Source organism: Pituophis catenifer, unplaced genomic scaffold (genome assembly GCF_029215685.1).
Source record: "Pituophis catenifer annectens isolate HBS135680 unplaced genomic scaffold, rPitCat1.0.hap2 SCAF_2, whole genome shotgun sequence".
Taxonomy (NCBI): Eukaryota; Metazoa; Chordata; class Lepidosauria; order Squamata; family Colubridae; genus Pituophis; species Pituophis catenifer.
In genome coordinates this window covers 75387350-75409196 of record NW_027256882.1, presented here as the reverse complement: position 1 = coordinate 75409196, position 21847 = coordinate 75387350, and the positions used below count along the sequence as shown (strand labels likewise).

The window sequence follows — 21847 nt, the reverse complement described above, 5'->3', positions numbered from 1 at the left end:
CTAAATGTTGCTTTTTTCAAGAAATTGGTTGGTGTAGTTGTGTCCGTGCATATTTGTATCATTTATTGTAGCTGAATCTTCAGAGAAGATGCAAAAAGTACTCTTTGAAGATACCATAAACACAAGTATTCAGGACATTTGTAACAATATATATTGTTCACATTGGTGAAAGAATATGGCAGAAAATATAGGCCAACAAAGTATTAATGAACTAGGAAATTTGTTGGACGTATTCCTTTAAGGCAGGGATCTCAAACTGGATTTCTTTGAGGGCTGGATCAGCATTGTAGCTCTCTGCAAGGGGGCAGTGGGGCCCCCCAGAATGTGCAGCCCCCCTGTGTGCAGCCCCCCTGTGCCTCATTTTCACCCTCCATGGCCTCCTGCAGCACTCTGCAGGCCGTTTTTCGGCCTGTTTTCGGCCGGCAGAATGCTGCAGGAAGCCATGGTGGGTGAAAACTAAGTGTACTGCCCCCCCCCCCCACGCAGCCAGTTTTAGCCACCAGAGGCACCGCAGGCTGGTCCTTTGATATTTTCAGCCTGGCCCCACGGGCCGGATTTAAGCACCCCATGGGTCGGATCCAGCCTGCGGGCCTTGAACCCCTGCTTTAAGGCTTTAAACGTTTTCGCCAATATTTTAAATTTTGTCTGAAAAGTAATTGAGAAAAGATGCATGCCTTATAATTAGTTGCTTTCTCAACTATAAGGGTCTACTGAAACATGACCAATAAATAGAATTTTTGTTAGTGTTTGATAGAGCCAAACAACAAACCTCCTTTGTTTAGCTTAACTTATTTTTTTATGCTTCATTTTTTACTTTTAAATGCAATGAGTTTGTTATATCAGACAACTCAGAATTCCAATAACTGCTTCTTTGAAACATCATCATTCTCATAACCCTATTCTCTAAACTCACATTCTGACAATTCACGTACATGTAGTGGTATGCTGGAACTGGCTCACTCATTAAATTTTCTGGAATTTTGTGAGCTGCTTGACAGCAGAGGTGAGCTTCCATGCTTAGTATGCCAATTAGCTGTTCTGCAGCTAGTGGTGCCACATAACAGCCGTTCTTAAAGATTTAGCAGGACTCTGCTTGCATGCCTCAATTTTTGTCCCTGTCTGGTGTTCTTTTGGTGTTCTTACTACTAATCCATGTATCTGGCTATCATTACGTGCTTTGCATTCAACTCCACCAGCATTAGTAAGCAGGATACAAATTGGGAATTCTAGCTGCAATTATATGCTTCAATCTAAGCATGGATTAATTTGCTAGATTTACAGAGGCTGCCTTAATCTCCCAGAACACCCAAAAAATAGTTGTACACATGATTTATTTCATGCTTCTAAGTCTGGATAATATGAAACATAGATACATAGATACATACATACACACATACATACATACATTAATGCAACTTCATCTACAAAATTTCTCGTAGGAATTTCATAGCAGACAAGCAAGTTGACTTCCTCAATTTTCACTGATTTTTCTTCTAATGAATATTTTAGAACAGGAAATAGTTCTGTTAGATTACTGAGTGCCAATGGAATTATGACAGATACACTTTATTTGAGATTATCAAATCCGCTGGTCTAGTCACTATCCGGTAGACATTTTCTCAAATTTCCTCCATCATTCATTCATTCATTCGTTCGTTCGTTCGTTCGTTCGTTCGTTCGTTCGTTCGTTCGTTGGTTGGTTGGTTAGTTTGATTTATATGCCGCCCTTCTCCGGAGACTCAGGGTGGCTTACAATGCGTTAAGCAATAGCCTAACTTTTTTTCTTTGAGTTACTTACTGCTTCATAGTCAGATTAAAGAGTAGTGAGTCCTCTGAGTCATATCAACAATGATGTTCAAAAGTGTATTAAGGGATGAATAAAATTAAGTAAGTTGTGGAACTTGATATTACTTGGGGCAGCTATTAAAGTCTTGCTGGAGCACAGAAAATCTATCTGAGCAGCAAGATAGGTAATATGGCAACATAGCCTTTGTTTTGACCAATAAGAAATAAGCCATCCTTCTGGGCTTTTCTGGAGCCACCTCAGGGTTGGGTCCAGTTAATCTTTTGATGGGGAGAATAAACTGAATTTTTAAAAAATCTCAGAAGTCAGTAATAAATCAGTTCTGTTCTCATCCTAGAAAACGACATGGATATGCGACAATGAAGTCAGCAGGAATCAAGTTTAACTTGAGACCTTATCTCTTTAATCTGCAGTGAAGGATTGCCATCAACAGCTGTAGAACCAGCAGTAGGGAAAGGGAACATTGTCTTCTCCAGTAATACTTTATCTGCCTCCACCATTCTACTTCTACCCATTGGCTTTGTAGAATCTGCCCTCTAAGGATTTATTCTCATTCATATCTCTAGAGAAGGACAAAGTAAACAAGAACAAAATAACAAAGCAAGAGTAACTTCAAATCAAAACAAATAAAATCCTAACCATGGGCCATAATCTGGTCTAATATTCCCAGTACTTTAATACATGGAACAAATAATTTCTTCACTGATTTTTGTATTACTAAAAATATTAGGAAAAAGTTAACTTTTTTTTTTAAGGGAATGAGACACATACCGTTTAATACTAATGAGACTTAATTTTTTAAAATAGGGTTGTGATTAGGTATCTTTTTTCGAACCAATGACTTATGGACTGGAATCATACAACACAACTCTCAGTAAAAATATATAAGTCACATTCACAGTACATGTCAAATATAGTTTGAATCTTGCTTCTTTTTGATCATTTAATGTATTATATCAGTGGTTCCCCAGGGACGAGTTTTTCCGTGGGCTCTGTGTGTGTGTGTGTGTGTGTGTGTGTGTGTGTGTGTGGTTTCATGCACTGCCTGGATCCCACATGGGATGCAGGGATAGGGCTTTGTTGCTTGCATGGCCCGATTCCTGGCGTGCCGTGGACTGGTGTCAATCTACAGCCCAAGGGTTGGGGATCTCTGTATTAATTCAATAACCATGTTTAACATGTTTAAATACAGCCACTATTCTATTCAAACATCAGGTTTGACATTGGGGGACCAGGGTGGGCATGGCCAGGGTGGGTGTGACCCAGTGGTGGGTTGCCCTTGGTTCGGACTGGTTCGTAAAACCGGTAGTAAAATTGGCAGCAGGCTCCACCCACTGACCCGGACATCATCATAGGCCATCTGCGGATGCACAGAAGAGCGCACGCGGGGTCACGATGCGAACCAGTATTAAAGGTAAGTAGAACCCACCCCTGGTGTGACCAGCTCAATGTCACTCATGTTGGGAGCACCTGTGGTGGGCCGAGCACTCTGCAAGCAAAAACGGGCTCCTGAGCTCCATTTTTGGCTGTGACAGCCTCCTGCAACCCTCTACCACCAAAACTGCAGCTCCATTTTTGCTGGCAGAGGGTTGCAGGAGGCTGTTGCAGCCGAAAATGGAGCTCGCTCTTCTGTGGCCCTCCCGAGCTCCATTTTCGCTGGCAAGGGCACCACGGGCCGGGCCTTCACTATTTCCAGAGCAGCTTTGCGGGCCAAATCTAAGCACCCTATGAGCCGGATCTGGCCACGCGCCTTGAGTTTGACACCTCTGTCATAAGGTTTTCACCACTGTCTCAATATTAGCACCTCTTTTCCTATACTTTTGTTTGTGTAACTCACAGCCTTTTGAACAGTATAACTGACTGAGTAACTGAAGTAAATACACTTTCATATTATATTTTCCATTTCTCAAGAACATGAGAAGTAAATACATGGTCAGCTGAAGTTTGAGAATTAAAAAGGATGAGTGGGTGGGAGTAAATTCCTGATACAGGTAAACCTGGTGATTGTAAGAATTTCCATTGCTAAGCAAGGGGGTTGTTAAGAGAGTCTTATCTGATTTTAAGACCTTTTTTTTTTTTTTACCATGGTTAGTATCTTATGATCATTAAGTAAATCGGACATCATCCATTGAGTTTGCTTGTCAGAAGCCAGCTGGGAAGATTGCAAATGCTGATTAGGTGACTCTGGGACACTGCAACTGTCGTAAATACATGCCAATTTCCAAGTGCTTGAATTTTGATCATGTGACCATGGGGAAACCGCAAGTGCCATAAGTGCAAAGGCCAGTTGCAAGTCACTTTTTTCAGTGCTGTTTTTTTTTCCCCAACTGTTGCAAAATGAATGGTTGTAAATAGAGGACTATCTGTAATTGGAAAATACATTAGTCATAAATTCTATCAAGCTTTATTGCTGCAAACAGAAATACTGCTTTTTTCCAGCTTGGGTTACGCTGTAGCGGGTCTGAAATTGCCAAACAGACAACAGTGTAAGAAGTATGATATTGATTCTGAAGCATGGAAAGAGCCAATTTTAATAGTTTAGCTCACTATAAGAGCGCAGAAAGCCATTTTGGTATGAGATAGAGATACGTATGCGATAGAAAATGTGTTTTGCTTCAGACCTTAAAAAGTTAAATAAATAAATTGTGCCTTAGAAGTTTGATTGAACTGTTTTGAGTAGGTTGTGATTTGCCTGAACAAAAACTCAGAACATTATGTTTGTTCCAGATTCAGTTGAGAGAAATTAAGGAGAGATTTAATAGCGCAAGTTGATCAAATCTAGTGGTACCCTATTGGTTTCCAAGTCCTTCCTGCTGATATTCTAAACCTATCCTAGCCTATCCTACCTCTCCTATAATCTCTAATGGCAAAATATAAGGTCCAGGTATCTGAGTAGCCTTCTCACCCCAGTGGAAGGGGCCTGCTGTTCACTCCACTCATTCCAGTGGAAGGGGCCTGCTGCGGACCAAGTCTGCTAAGAAATTCCAGTGGTTGAGGTCAAGCACTGTTATTAACATCAGCTGCCTGCAATTACTGCAAGTTCAAATCTCCCCAGGCTCAAGGTTGACTCAGCCTTCCATCCTTTCTAAGGTAGGTAAAATGAGGACCCAGATTGTGGGGGCAATATGCTGACTTTGTATAAATATACAAAAGTATGAAGACTATTGCTTAATGCATTGTAAGCCGCCCTGAATCTCCAGAGAAGGGCGGCATATAAATCAAATAAAAAAAAAAAGTGAAAGAGCTTTTTCTTCTGTAGCCAAAGCCCTTTGGAACATTGTACCACTGGAGGTGAGAAATGCTTCCACTCTTTTGGCCTTCTTGAAGATGATCAAAACCTGTTTTTTGTGGTTGACTTGGGTCCCTGAGCGGGGTGCTCAATAGTGCAGGTGGTGGATGGGTTAAGAAAATTGTACCCTGTGCCATCTATCTTCCTGGTACTAGTTTTTTTATATAGTTTTTTAAGATTTTAATTGTTACACACACACACAGAGAATCATCTTATCAGTAAGATGGGTACACACACACAGACATGGACACACAGACACTTGCTTTAATGTAGAGGTATTTTCTTATGTGCAACCAAGATTTTTCAAAATCCCTATCTCAGCTCCTCCCAGTGCTTCAGAAGAACAGCCTTTATACTTTCCAGTCAGTTACTTTCCTTACATCACCATTCCTGGGTTTTCTATTAACGCTTCATCTGGGTTTCTTCTCATTTCTTCCTCCTTTCTGAACTCATCACTGGCACCTTCCTATTGCTTTCCAGATTCAGTGACATTTACTGTGTTAACATCCTTTCTCATGTTCCTGGCCAGTTAGAAAAACATTAAAAATGAATGGATTTCTCCCAATTCCTACTCTCACCCCAAAATCTATAAACGAAATAAAAGAAAGCTTACGTAAATTCTAGACTGTAAATACCAGTTTGTGGAGCTTTCGTGAGAGTGGTGCAATGCCGGTGTGATGTCATTTTGCAAGATTATGCTGAATGTATTATTTGCAATCAGCCAATTATGCTTTAATATTAGGTGATGGCTTTTCTGGCTCCAGGTTGATGAGCTGGAGAAAGTTTAACACAACCTAATGTCATTCTGAAGGTCTCTGATTGATGTCTTTTTGATTACCTACCAGTACTTACAGAGAATGTAAATCTCCTACAACTTCACTGAGCATCTGGTCGGGGAAGACTGCAATATACAATTGATCATTCAATATGTTATTAGTTTATAGGGAAAACAATTTGCATTAATACTGTTACAGTAGCAGAGTGCTTATAATTAAATCTTTATTATGCTTTAACTCATTTTAGATTGTTTTAAACTTACAAAGGAACAGTTTACAATCATTAACTGTTGAGGAACACAGAGATGGAATAAAGATGAAATAACATTGTTGCCCAGTGAAAAGTCTGAGATTGGCAACTATACAAATTGAATAAATAAATAAGCTGCACAATATAATGATATTATGATTTAAGGAACCATTAGTCTGAAATCACTGATTGAAGTTTGTGAGCAATTTCAGTAGTTTAAAAGGAATTAAGCATTTACTTGAAGTTTACTCTGAGATTGTGCATGCGTTTCTGGTATTTGAGCCTCACTGGTTCTCTGAATGCTAAGAAAGAACATACTGAATATTCTTTTTATTAATGTTTGATTGATACTCAAACAGAAGAGACAAATCATAAATGTATTATATAATTCAATGCTTAATTTATTAATGATTGGTTTGTTCATTTTTTAATGTGTGTATTGCAGGAAAAAGTAGAATATGCCTTCTTGATTATTTTTACAATTGAAACCTTTTTGAAGATTGTAGCATATGGATTATTATTACATCCCAACGCATATGTTAGAAATGGATGGAATTTACTGGATTTTGTAATAGTTATAGTAGGGTAAGTACAATTTTTAATTTTTCTAAGAAATTAACATATAAAATGTTTCTACTTTATGTATTTGCTATAACATTCAAACAAGGAATCTGTAATTATCCTTCTCTTCAGCTTTATGAGATTGCAGTGTTGTCAAATACTTAATTGCTTTGCAATGATTTCCCAAATAGGAAATCTAATCCTTGAATATATTCCCCCCTTGCTCTTTAAAAAGACACCACTGAATTTTATATAACAACATCCTTTAGTAAGGTTTATATAAACGCATACTTAGAATTGTTCTGTATAAAGTTTTTCTTTTACAGAAATAATATCTGCATAGCAAGCCGTATATGTGTATTCTGAGGTGTGAAATGTAGCACAAGACAGATTCCTTCACTCCAAAGAGATCACATAGTACATGAGAGGGACGTGGGGTTCTTATGTACACTTTTCCATAATTATTAAAACTAAGAATTTAAAGATATAAGGGAAGACTCAGGAAAAGTACTCCTGTTTCCCCGAAAATAAGACACCCCCTGATAATAAGCCCAATCAGGCTTTTGAGCGCATGCGCTAAAATAAGCCTCCCCCAAAAAATAAGCCCTCCCCAAAAATATTTAAACGCAGATCTGGATATCAGGTAAGACGGCAAGAGGAGCCCCATCTTGCTTCATGCGCCCCAAAATAATAAGACCTTCCCAAAAATAAGGCCAAGTGCTTATTTTGGGGTTCAAAAAAAATATAAGCCAGGGACTTATTTTTGGGGAAACATGGGTATAATTAGAGTTCTGTTTGATAGAAATAATTCCAGTAAACTTGTCTTGGAATACTGTATCAGAATAATTAGTAAGTTTTTTTTTTCTTTCAGACAATTAATGTAGATTATTTAAATGAAAGTGGCAAAAAAGAGGAGCCATTAAGAAACAAATCTCTCACCAATAGTTTGCAAACATTTAAAATATTATGCTGCATTCTGAGTGATATTGCTTGAATTATTGTTATGTGTAGAAACTCTAGTCCAAAAGATAAGCATCACTTATCCGAGGTGGTGCAGTGGTTAGAATGCAGTACTGCAGCTACTTCAGCTGACTGCTAGTTCAGCAGATCAGCGGATCAAATCTCACCGGCTCAAGGTTGACTCAGCCTTCCATCCTTCCGAGGTGGGTAAAATGAGGACCCAGATTGTTAGAGGGCAATGTGCTATTTAGTATACTGTCTTTGGTGTAAGCCGCCCAGAATCCTCGGAGAGTGGGCGGCATAGAAATATGACTTATAAATAATAAATAAATAAATCACTTGAACTATCTTCTGACAAAATAAATCTATTCCAATGTAATGACTGAACAGTATCTCTAGCAGTCTGTCTTGGCCACTGGTTATCACAAGAGGTGAGCAATAGTTAAATATAAAAGTGTGCATAAAGCTGACTGCAACATCTGGATATGAACACATTTCTGTCTGAATATGAAGAAATATGTATTGGATAGTGGTAGTGAGTCTGAATTTGAATTTGACATTTTAGGCCTGACTCCTGAAAGATACCTTCTTCCTGAGTTCCAAGGAGGAAGCATTTGAATTACTCCAAGCTATTTTTTAAACCGTGAAGGCTGTTCTTCTAATGTTGTAATGGTGATCTTTTAGGTTTTACATAATACACGTATAGTATGCATGTCATTAAAGGTTCTTCTGAATTACACTAAATTTAAACCTCCTTTATGAAAAAAAGCTTATTATCTTATGTTATAGTAACAACAATATGGAATCTTTTATTTCTTGTTCCCCAGATTGTTTAGTGTAATTTTGGAACAATTAACCAAAGAAACAGAAGGGGGTAGCCATTCCGGTGGCAAACCAGGTGGTTTTGATGTAAAAGCTCTAAGGGCCTTTCGTGTCCTGAGACCCCTCCGGCTTGTATCAGGAGTGCCCAGTAAGTCACCACTTCATTAATTATTGGGAATTCAAACGAAAACATCTCTAGGTTACTTTGATAAACTTTTCTGCAGGCTGAGGTATATCCTCTCCTTCCTCTTTCTCTGTAGAGTACAGTACAGTAAAATGTGATGACATGGTATAAGATTATTTAGATACAGTCCAGACTAAGATTTCAAGTTGAATACGGATCTATTTCAACTCCACAAAGCAAGCAAAAAGAGTTTAGATTATTATGTTTCATGGTTTAGGCCATAATTTACACATTAGGTAGTAAAATAACTGTTATATTATGCATGTATTGGTCTGCCCCTAAAAAAGGCATTATTATTAGTGCTGCTGTGGTGGTGGATACCTTTCTGTAGCACTCAAGGCAATCTAAAATAAAATTGAATACTTTGAAGTAGAAAACAGCTGGAATATTACAGATTTGAGGGTGAAGGTTCATTTTCCGAGCTTGTGGGTTGGTTTCCAAACGTTTTGTTACCAGGCTCGGTAACATCATCAGTGGAGTTTAGGGGATGTCAGTGTTACTGTTCTTCTGTTTATAAGTATTTCAGGTGTGGGTGTGTCAAGTGAGGGTCTTGTGATGAGTCAGGTCACAAGACCCACCATAAGACCCTCACTTGACACACCCATACCTGACCCATCACAAGACCCTGACCTGATGGGACTCTATCCTCCTGATGTGACCTCACTATCACAAGACTTACCACACAAAGCCCTTATAAACAGAAGAACACTGACACTGATATCCCCTAAACTCCACTGAAGAAGTTACCTAGCCTGGTAATGAAATGTTTGGAAACCAACCCACAAGCTCGGGGGTCACCCTCATCCTACACCTGAGCTACAGATATTCACCACTATTACAGATTTGGTTGATTCATGTATGGTTTGCCTCAGAAGAGTCTAGCAGAACTCACCCAGTGACCTAGTGTCAGAATATTATATTATATGACATCATTCACTGACATCGCTGCATGTGAAATTAGAATATAGATCAAGGGTGTCAAACTCGTGTTGTGTGATGACGCGGGGCATGGCACAAAGGCAACACAGCCAGAGAATGGGAATGAGTCTCTTTATTGGCACCAACTTTGCTCCCAATGTCCCATTTACACTCCAGCCTGGAGAAAAGCTCTCGCACAAACCTGCAGCAGCTTCTGGCTGCAGATACTCCAGTCCAAACACTGTAAGCAGAATGACTGCAATCAATAACTCCAGCAGGGCAAGATAATGAGTCCCAGAAGTGAAGCATCATGGTAATAATTCCAGCAAGACAAGATAAGCAAACAGAAGCACAACACTAATTCAAATAGTCAGGAGGAATGCCAGGAATGCAGGCCACAACTTTCAACACTAGATGAATTCAGCATTTGTTCCTGACAAATGCTTCTCCCAACTGCCTCTCCGTTAAACTCCATCCCCAGGTGTGCCTTGTAAAGGGAATCGGGGCCCTCTCCTTCCTCATAAGCCACGCAACCCACGTTGCTCTCTTTTGCATTCTTCCCTGTGTGCCATAGGATGAGGAGGGGGTGGGCCTTGGTCTTCATCTGAACTCCCTCTCCCTTGTTCTATCTCTCCCCTGCTCTGCCCAGCCTGACTTTGCTCTTCCCCAGTTTCCTCCACAGCCAACAGAGCCTCTCTCCCGCTCTCTCTCAGCTGTTCATCTTCTGTCTTAGATTCAGACTCCAACGGGGACATGACATGTCATGTCTTCGTTGTGATGTATCGGGACTTTTTCCCCCTTCGCTAAACTGGGCATGGGCGTGGCCAGCGTGTGATGCATCCGGCCCATGGCCTGGGAGTTTGACACCCATGATATAGATAAATTCAAGTAAATTTTAAAGAGAACCGAATGCACAGCTGCCAGCTTTAGTGGCTCTCACATATGTAACTTACTTCCATTAGGCCCTTAAAGTATTTCTAGAAGGTAATGCCTTCTAGAAGGTAATACTATTTGTATCAAGAAATTAAGTCAATAAGGTAATGTCGGCAGTGTGTGAGTTAGATTGCTTTGTTTTCCACTTTCATATAATGTGACTAACATACAATGTTAGTCTTCTGAGCAACAGTTTTTAAACATTCTGTGTTATAGAAATAATTCATCTGCTCTGTGTAACAAGTCTGACCATGGCACATAATCCTATCTGTGTCAATATGTTCTGATAAGCCATGATTTACTTAAACATAGTTTACTGGGTACGACAATTATGGCTGTGTTAGCATAGAGATAAAGTAATGCAATATATCTTGCAGTCGGCAGTGACTAGGTTCACCTAATGTTTCAGGTGAAAGTCCAAAAATGGCCTGCAGTATGATTGTGAACGCGACCAATATATGCAGATGAGCGAAGTAATTGTTATGCTTCAGCGGAGTTACACTTGAGGCTGTGCCCAACATGTTGGCTATACAAAATCACTTATCTCCTTTCATGGCCTTTTTTTAGAATTTCCAAAAAGTTTCTAAGGTACTAATAGTTTGTTTTTAAAAAAATCAATTTGTACCCTATTAAACTGTGGCCCTAACTAATGAGAGTGGGTCTATTGTGTGCAGGAAGGCTACTGGAATATCTAGTTCAACAAAATAACAGGTGGATTTACTGTACATGTAATCCTTTATATAACATTTCACAAACATTCGTTGTCTTTCTTTTCTTTTCTTTTCTTTTCTTTTTTCTTTTCTTTTCTTTTCTTTTTTTCTTTTCTTTTCTTTCTCTCTCTGAGAATATTTCTGGTTGAATGAAGCATCTGTTCTTTTAATCTCTTTGCTTTTAATATTTCATCCATACGCAAGGTCATAATGCTATGTTTATCACACTATAATCTGTTGCCATGGAAATGATGGCAATTGATGTGGTTCAGGAAAATCACTTCAATGGAGGATCAAGCAATTGTCAGAGATAGTCCATAAATGGAGAAAAAGACTTAGTAAGATGTAAAATTCTCATTGGCAGCAGATTGATATCTCTAATTTTGTACGTATACAAATCTCGGTTCAAATAAGAGTTAGCTCTTTTTCCTTCCCTTAACAAAATGAGAGCTTGTATTATGCTCAAATGCATCTTAAAGTATTGTGTATCTGCACGGTTATTTTATTTTATCTGTGCTGTCTCCCACCCCCGGTACAATCATGCAAGAGAGTCAGAAACGTAGTCCAATATTAATGCAGTGCCCCAGGTTGTAAAGGCTGTGCTAAAAATAGGAGGGGGTGGCAGCAGTTTTAGTCCTGATGCCTACTTGTGTTTTTGCATTTGTTCTTGGTAACTACAAAAAACCAAAACAGTATAACCAGTGCTCTTTATCTTACAGGTTTACAAGTTGTCCTGAATTCAATTATAAAAGCCATGGTCCCCTTGCTCCATATTGCCCTTTTGGTATTATTTGTAATCATAATCTATGCTATTATAGGATTGGAACTTTTTATTGGAAAAATGCACAAATCGTGTTATTTTGAAGATTCAGGTGAGTAAAGCAATTGTTCCTTTTAACTGGAATTGAACAGTGGTATCCGAAACCATTGGTTGAAAGCTGTAATAGTTCTCACCAAATAAATACAGATTACATATTGCTTTTTTCTGAAAAATCAGATTTAATGGGGTCAGAATTATATCCTCCCTGTCTCCCTCTGCATGGGAGACATCTACGGCTTTCTGCATCACTCAATGTGACATTTGCAGTAAAAATTATCGGTTCAAGTTCTCTACATAAGAACAAAATAGTGAGAAAATGTTAAAACCATTGGTAACTGGTTTTCAGATCTAGCTAGGGTACAATAAAATACTACCGTAGGACTGAGGCTGGGTCCTGCTACCTAAAAGTGAAAATTAGCACTAGATGATTAATAATGATGGGGAGTCTGGTGATATTATGAAGGGTTTTCCATTAATGTAACCTGAAAAAGGATATTCTCTCAGAGGCTGATTCTGTATCTTTAGGTTTTCAAAAAGAATATAACTGCTTAAAATTCATTCTTAATGGTTAATTAGTTCTGACAATTTCACAAAGAAGTGATTCAAAGTTCAAAATAGAAATCTGCTGACTTAGATTTAGGTATTATTAATATATAGCAATGTAGTGTTAAATAAGAAAATACCATAGGAAACATGATTCTGGGACCAGGCACAGTTTTACTATTCTTAAATGGATGAAAACATATTTTTCCTTATTTTTTGAAGAAAATCCGTAATTGTTAATCCCTGTATGATTTCTTTTCTATTGGCATGTAATATAAAATATATTTTATATGTATAAAAAATAAATCTAAAAAGGGATGACCTCATTAGAAAGATGGGATATAATATTTCATATTAATTAATATAATACTTTTTTTTGTAAAGTACCATTCTACCTGATTTTTATTAGAAAGTCAAGACTGGTAAGTACACATTAGTATATAGGAATGTGTACATACATTCTTAATAGGATAATAGGAATGTATACACACACACACACACACACACACACACACACACACACACACACACTGTATCTTCAAGGCCATTTTTCATCAAGGTTAAACTCTCATATCATTGTAGCAGTGGTGGGTTCTACTTACCTTTACTACCAGTTCGCAACGGGGCCGTGTGCAGAAGCATTTTCATGACTTCAGGGTCAGTGGGCGGAGCCTCCCACCGGTTTTACTACTGATTCTATAGAACTGGTGCGAACCGGGGGCAACCCACCACTGCATTGTAGCATCAGATGTGAAAACTCTGGAATTGCAGTATGTATCTCTTTGTATAGTTTAGTTCACAAAGAAACCTCCCCAGATAGATGACAGCATATACATGAGTAAGCTTGTTTGAAGAATAATTTAGATAACCAATATTCAAGGTCTCATGAGATGAAACTTTTAATGTTCATTCAGACACATGATCCTTGTGACTGCTGTGATTTTTTTCTGAGCCAGAGGCTGAAGACTGCTCAACCTGAAATATTTTTATTCACTTTTAGAAATATTAGTTGAAGAGGAACCTGCACCTTGTGCATTCTCAGGGAGTGGACGTCAGTGTCCCCAAAATGGCACTGAATGTAAGGGCGGTTGGCCTGGACCAAATGGAGGCATAACAAACTTTGATAATTTTGGTTATGCAATGTTAACGGTATTCCAGTGTATAACCATGGAAGGATGGACAGATGTGCTATACTGGGTAAGTGGTGTTTTTTGTGTATTTGAAAACATTTCATCTAAAATAAGAGTTCTGGGATTATTTTGTAATTCTGAGCCACTCAGGTAAATAGCTGCAGCTCACTTTTCTTGGATTACTTGGGTTAAAACAGTATGGACAATTTTAAAAATCTTGTGTTTCTAGGTTTTCCAACAGTATGTTTTCCAACAGTATGATGTCAAGATGTCCAGTTTTGTGAAAGTCTTTGTATCTGATTATTTTTAAGCACTTTGAGATTTTTGTATTAAAAATATTTACAATTCCATGTCAACATGCTTTCAAAAATAACCTTTTTTTTTTTAGTTTTATTCTATTTGGCAAGTATTGAGCATATAAAATATAATTAAAAGCAGTGACTAAATTATCTCCTTCTTCAACTTCCTTATCCTATGATAATGAAACATATTACACTTCCTGTCATTCTTAATGAGAGTTGTAGCTCTGCAACATCTGGATGGCTACAAATACTTTTTTTATTATGTATTGAAGTAGTAAAAATATCAATAGCACTATTCTATGCCTTTTTACGCAGAAGTATTCCCATTTTCCTATACAGTAAATGTGTTTAAGGATTGCAGCCTAGATCTAAATATTAAAAGTGATTCCAGTCCTTTACAATAGGGATGGCTGACCTGATACTTCTCTAAAATGCTACCAAATTGCAATGTTTGTTGTGATTAAATTGGAAAATACGTGGGAAGTAATATTAATGTCATTTCATTATCTGAAATAGAACTAGATGCAAGCTGTAGCCATTTTTATCAGATAGTAGGCAAAGATTTTGGGTCCAGATTAGTGGTGGGTTTCAAATTTTTTTACTACCGGTTCTGTGGGTGTGGCTTGGTGGGCGTGGCATGGCTTGGTGGGCATGGCAGGGGAAGGATACTGTAAAATCTCCATTCCCACCTTACTGCAGGGGAAGGATACTGTAAAATCTCCATTCCCTCCCCAATCCAGAGGAAGGTTACTGCAAAATCCTCCTGATCAGCTGGGACTCGGGAGGCAGAGAATAGATTGGGGCAGGGCCAGGGGTGAAATGGTAGCTGATCCGGTAACTATGGCAGCGGGTGGTTCGGAGAACCGGTAGCAAAAATCCCTGCAGCCCCCCCCCCCCAACCATGCCCAGCTGAGCCGCAGGATCATCAGGCTTTTTTTTTTTTTTACTTTTAAAAGCATTTTTTCTACAACTTCTTCCACCAAAAAAATGCTTTTAAAAGTAAAAAAAAAAAAATCTCTGATGATTGCGTGGCTCAGCTGGGATCTCAGAGGCTTTTCAAAGCATTTTTTTCTGCAACCTCTTCGGGGAAGAGGTGGTTGCCTGATCGTCAGAGAGACTTTTCAAAGCATTTTTTAAAACAATCAGGCAACTCAGCTGGGATCATCAGAGAGACTTTTAAAGCATTTTTTTCTGCAACCTCTTCAGTGGAAGAGGTGGTTAAAAAAAATGCTTTGAAAAGTCTCTGATGATCAGGCAACTCAGCTGGGATCGTCAGAGAGACTTTCAAAGCATTTTTTTCTGCAACCTCTTCAGCGTAAGAGGTGGTTTAAAAAATGCTTTGAAAAGGCTCTGACAATCCCAGCTGTATTCCTGATCGGCAGAGGCTTTTCAAAGCATTTTTTTGCATTTGCAGAAAAAAATGCTTTGAAAAGTTAAAATTAAAAAAAAAAAGTTGGCCACGCCCACCCAATCACATTACCCCCCCAAGCCACGCCCACAGAACCGGTAGTAACAAATTTTACATTTCACCCCTGGGCGGGGCTAGTCAGAATTTTTACTACCGGTTCTACAAACTACTCAAAATTTCCACTACCGGTTCTCCAGAACTGGTCAGAACCTGTTGAAACCCACCTCTGGTCCAGATATTACAGACAGATACATATTCTACCTAATCTGAAAACTGGTTCAGGTGATTGAAATTATTCTGGACCCTGGAATTTCTTTTTGAATATCAAAATTCAATAGCGCTTGCACAAAATTTGTTAGTTCAATTTTGTTTATTTTAGCACATAAATTTGAGCAGGAAAGTATTTTTTGTTATCCTTATTTTTTTTTAAAAAAAAAAAGGGGGGGGGGAGTTTGTAAAAAAATCCCTACTGACCTTCCTGCGGTTCCAGATCTATTTTTTTATATATAAAACTGTCTTATATCATGTTTGGCCTTGTATGATTTTGAAAATTATTTTGAAAATTATCTGAACATAATGTCATGCCTTAGAAGGCTTACAAATACTTGGAGTATATACCACACTCCTCCCTCAGGCAACTTTTTAAATGTTTGCAATGTCAAACATTGTAATGATTTTAACCACTGTGATGGACAAAGAGTTATTTCCTCAACTAAAGGCTGCTTCCTACTGAAGGTGGCAGAAGAACTCCATTAATATTAAGTGTGTCTACAACCAACAGGGATTTAATTACCATAATATCTCCCACGTGGGACTAATTCCTAAAGTAGCTTCTGCCACCCATGGAAACAGAAAATAACTATTCTGTGTTTACATATTCAGCAACAAAAACAATAGACAAAGATGCTATTCTTGTCTGTCGCTGCCATTTAATTATAAGCTTTTTAAATATTTCACATTACTATATGGGTGATACACTCTATTTGTGTATACTGCACAATTACAATGCCCCCCTGAAGTCACCACAATACAGTCCTATTTGCCGTATCAGCAAAAGGGCCCTTGTATGAGAAGAAATAAATGGATGGCCATCTCTTCATAATACTCTCGCCAATTAACCAGAAACATTGAGATGTTTCCACTACCAAGTTACAGTAATCGTTAGGAGGTTCTGTTCTAACATTCAATCCAAACTGAGCAGCCTTCCTGCAATTTAAATCCATTATTCTGTGTCCTGCACTTGATCAGTAGAGGTCAGGCCTTTAATCTGGCTGCCATCGTTTCAAGCATTTGAAATATACTGTCTTATCCTTCTTCTTTTTTCAAGGCTAAACATTTCAGGTTCCTTCACTTTCCTTATATAGGGCTTAATTCCTACTCCCTGACCATTCTTTCTATCATTCTCTGAGTTCTTTATGAGTTAGTCAGAATCCTTCTTAAAGTGTGATGCAAAGCACAAGATGGCATCTGACCAATGCGAAGTTCTCTTATGGAAACCATTGCAACCCAAGCAAAGGAATAATTGATAATGCATTTCAAAGAGGATTGAGAACTCCTTTGCAAATTATTCCTTTGCTACCTAAGACAAAATGTTTCTAGATGGTTTCCTATCTAAAATTCTATCCAAGAAAAATGTTCAGCTATCTCTTTACAAACTACAGAATCAAAAATAAAACTGTAGTGGTAAGGAAAAGAGGGGAAAATGAGTGAAGTTTGTATTATTAAGGTTCAGATTTGTGGAGAACATTACCAGATGAAACTATTAGAATGCTAAAGCTGGAAGAAGCCATTTAGGCCACTGAGTCCAACCATCTGTTTACGACAGAAATATAAATTTCATGTCCAGTAGATGGCTGTCTGGTTTCCACTTGATCACATCCAGAGAAGGAGAATCCATTAATAAGTGCTTCTCTTAGAAAAGAACTTTGAAGCATGCTGGTTAAATGTCAAGAGTTTTAAATGAACCATGTACCATGAGGATCTCACATGGAGAGTAATTATCTGAATCTGCTTTACATGGAATACCTATCCCAACAGAACAAAATTTAATCGCCACAGTTCTTTGTGGTTTTGGTTTTATGATGTACAGTACCTAACAGAGAGTGTAAGAAAAGTATAAAAGTATTCACTTGTAAGAATTTTCTACATATCTCCAGAAGATGGTTTGAAAGACATTTTTCTCACTATAAAAGAACTACCGTAGTGAGATGTAGTGCTTAAGCAGTTGAATGTGAATCAGAGAGAGCAGATTCTTGTCCACCATCAGCCATAGAAACTCAGAAACTTTTGACCAATCACTGTCTCTCAGCAAGGATGTGGTTGCATAGAAAAAGATGGAGGAAAGAATGTTATGTGTGTCACCTTGCACTTCTGGAAGAAAGGCAGGGTATAAATCTGACAACTAAATAAATGAATATTTTTGAACCATCTTGATTTGTATGGATTTAACACTGTAAACTTTGATTATTTTAAAGACTTCAGGAGTTTTGTAGCTAATCTGGTTTTGATTGTAGAACGTATCACAAATGACTAAGTTTGTTTACACCATGATTATAGCTACCATATCTAGGCTGCAAAAAAATAAAAATAAAAAAAAAATCCAGTCAATTACTGGATGGCAACAAAAATAATATAGAAAACTATAGCCATTTGCTGCCACTTCGTGGTCATCCAGACTGCTTTGGGCTATCCTAGACTCATGTTTTATGGTGTGATCATTTTGTATAGAATTTCCCTTTTTAAAATTTATACTCACTGCTTTTAATCAATAGTTTTTAGCAATAATTGAAGGACACATTACAGCTGAGTCTATGTGAAAAGATGAGTCTTTGTTTATTCTAGCTGCTACAGTTGTTTGCATTGTGCAGAAAGCCCTGGATATGGTTTAATGAGTGGTTTTTTTAATAAAAAAAAAATCTGTTCAGTCATGTCTGATTCTTAGAGACTGGTTTCAGAGTTCAATAGGTAACTAGGTAATTTGATCTGAGTGTTGTTTGTAACAACCTGTCATTGTGACTTTATGTAATATTTATAAACAAATCTGTCTCTTAATTATTTAAAACTTTCTATAAATTATTTATAATTACATATTTAACCCTATGTATGTCACAGAATAAAAATAACACTTATATGCAACCGATGACATGGATTGTCATAACTGATTAGGAGTATAAAAATCAATGTGAATTCTTTGGAAGGTATCTAGATTCAAATCTAGCTCTTTGTTAATGTTTTCCCAATTTGTAATGGTTAGTGTTTTGGTTCTGTAGAAGAGCATCTTTTCTACATCTGGATCCTTCATAATTCAAATACAATGTATATTAGGCAATAATTAATTGAATGTTCAGCAATGTGACATAATTGTAATGGTTTTGGTCAAACAATCCTGCGTTTACAGTTCCCCAATTTCTGGCAACTACCATATATAATTAACCCAACTAATACCACTTATGCTATTGGTTTTGGGAATTATAGATAAGAAGACATAGGGAATATATTAAATAATTGTGGAGGACAAGAAAACAAAAGTCCAAAGAATCTTAGTATAATATAAATGACATAAATACTGGTGTGTTCATCTCATTGACTCCTAGTTCTTTAGTCACTTATTTTATTTATATCCAAATTTTTCCTTAAGGAGCTCAAGATAAGAAACCTGGGAATCCTTCCATTGTGTTCTCATAAAAAATATGAGACGTAGCTTGGATGAAAATGCAAATGTTCTACAGCCTTCTAGTGAGCTCTATGGTCATGTAGAACTTGAACCTAATCCCCACTAATATGGAGATTTATGCATTATTAATATCTGCAAACTGCTGATGGTCCAGTTGAGGCACTAAACAAATTACCATACACATATAAATACCCTTGAAACCATCACTAAGCAGGAAGGTTCTTTTTAGTGTCTAGTTTGAACAGCAGATCCTACCTTAATGTTCACTTCAGTCAGAATGCCTATTTTATGATCCTGACTTCTAAGGAAATCAACAAGGCCAAAGGCCCATTTTATACACTTGACAAATTATTTTATCTTTACGTATTATTTTAGGAGTAAATGGGCATAACACAAAGGCATAACAATTATTCTAAGAACTCTTGGGATTTATTTATTTTTTGTTATATTAAATTCCAAATGAAAAGTATGCAATGCCAGTGTTGTGATTCTTGTAGCAATTATATCTTCCCTCAATGCACTTGACATATAGGATGTAGATAAGAGACAGATTGTGGTGTGTTTGTGTTTTGAAATCCAGAGAACACAGGGAAGAACATAGGACAGTTTTTCTGACAGATAAGCTGTGAGTAAGCTGTTAGCTTTGAAAAGCATTCCCTTTTAAGCCTGTTTGATATATGCGCCTCTAAGACCTTAGAGCAGAGCCTTTGAAATCAGCAAGGTTTTGAAAAACTGTATGTCATTCTGGCCAGGCACTTAGAAGTCTGCGTTCAAGGGTTGGTTGACCTATTATTCAGACATCAAAGCCTATTAGAACAGCTTGCGCTGTTTCAGAAAATCCTGATTCTCAAGGCTATTCTAGATGCTGATAAAATGTCCAGTATATTAAAGGCCAATTAAAATATTATGTGACACACACACGCACTACATCCAAAATTTTAAGACATGTAACAGGTACAGTATTTAAAAGGACTAAAATGGAGAGATACTTAGGGTGTATCTCTATGTATAAGAGAAGGGTCCATTGAAGTAAATGGTATTTACTTCTCAGTGGACATGTACTGTATTAATTGATGAAATTGGTGTATTAATCTGTTGATTATTTATTCATTTAGAATTATTCATTTATTTATACAGCTGCCAATCTCACAGACATGTGACACTGGGGGCATGCAGTATAACAGTAGTTAAACATTCCATAACAATCCACAAACAGTCAAAAATAAGTAAAATAAAAAAGTAAACAGATAAAACCGAAGATTGTGGGAGAACAAACCTCACTTAATCTCATATGGTCATCTTGCAGACTCTCCTTGGGATCTGCAAGGCGGGTGACAAAAAATATGTTTTAAAAGCCTTCCAGAAAGCTAACAAAGATTGAATGTATTTCCCAAGAAGCTTAAAGCAACCAGAAATACTTATTTTATTCCTCTTTATTTCAATTGCTGTGAAATATCAATGTCTTCATAACAATAAAAATTGTTAAAGCCAATTTAACTTAAAACATATAGCAATAGTTGAAATGAATAAAGTTGGCATATAGTTGTGTGAATAGCATACACTGCCTCCTCCTACTGTGGGAAAAGCTAACCAGGATCTCTGACTTGATCCTTTCTTAACAAACCAGGAGCATAAGATTGAATAAGCCTTTCTGGATTTTCATCTGCTCCTGCTGACAGAAAGAATCAGGAAAGAGCAGTTAGTTCCAAGAGAATTGTTGAAGATTAATGTTTAGTCAGAAATATAGTGGGATTTACTCACAGCAGCACATATTAATACTCCTTTTCTGCAAATCAGCTGTAGATTTCATTTTCTAGTGTTGAAAAACAATATTTTCAGCTGGCTCTCTTACCACACAGTCTACAATTCTTAAAAGTCTTGGTAGATCTCAAATACTAGCGCTATACTATAGTAAGAATACTGTAGGCATCTCTTACGCAGCTCTAAATATTGCAATACTGGGATAGAAGTATTGGACAGAAATTGACCTTATTCCAAATAATCAAAGGAATTTAAGATAATTTGTCTGGTAAGAGACAGAAGGGAGACAGAACACAAATGCTTATTGGTTGGTCTTAATCAATCTGATTTAGTCCACTACTGCATATGAAGTAATGAGATATTCTCTAGAATTAAAGGCAAGTGAAACGTATTTTGTCTCTTTTTACAAGCAAAAGGGAAAGGTTCATTTATTTAATCTCCAGTCTATAAAAGTTACTTCTTCCAGGGAGGTGAATATGCATCTTTCTTTCTCTTTTCTTCTCTGATCAGAAGTTAGAGCTGCAAATAGGATCTGAGTCTTCCTGTCTTCTACCCCCATCTAGCATCGTTACTTGTTGTAGCCTAGCTCACATTCACTACTAGATCCAGACTAGGATAAAAGAGATTTGGGTGATGGAATGAGGGCAAATAAAGCATAAGATGACAAGGCTTCACCTTCTTAAATGATAAAATGAACATACTTGTTATATTCATGGCATTAAAGTATGGTTGTCTTAACTCACAACATACAAACCCAAAACCAAGCAATCTATCTGTAGGTTAGCATGATATAATTAACTAAATATTAATTCTGGGTTAAGAAAATATAGTTGAAGTACTTTTATAACATGCTGGGGCCAAAATAAATATATTACATCTTAACATGATAGTGGGATTTTCACAAAATATTCAACTCTGTTTTGTTCTTGTTTAGCATGTTGAGGACCCAGTTCGTGGGGGCAATAAGCTGACTTTGTATAAATATACAAAAGTATGAAGGCTA

General features: G+C 37.4%; 1 protein-coding gene across 2 annotated transcripts in view; it reads left to right on the top strand.

Moving 5' to 3' along the window:
• Nucleotides 1-21847, top strand: part of CACNA1D (calcium voltage-gated channel subunit alpha1 D) — a 225277-nt gene that overhangs the window by 77345 nt on the left and 126085 nt on the right. For both annotated transcript variants that reach the window (XM_070936968.1, XM_070936969.1), the window contains exons 3-6: nucleotides 6565-6704; nucleotides 8468-8610; nucleotides 11927-12079; nucleotides 13571-13767. In XM_070936968.1, coding sequence (XP_070793069.1) covers nucleotides 6565-6704; nucleotides 8468-8610; nucleotides 11927-12079; nucleotides 13571-13767 — 633 coding nt within the window. The remainder of the gene's footprint in view (nucleotides 1-6564; nucleotides 6705-8467; nucleotides 8611-11926; nucleotides 12080-13570; nucleotides 13768-21847) is intronic.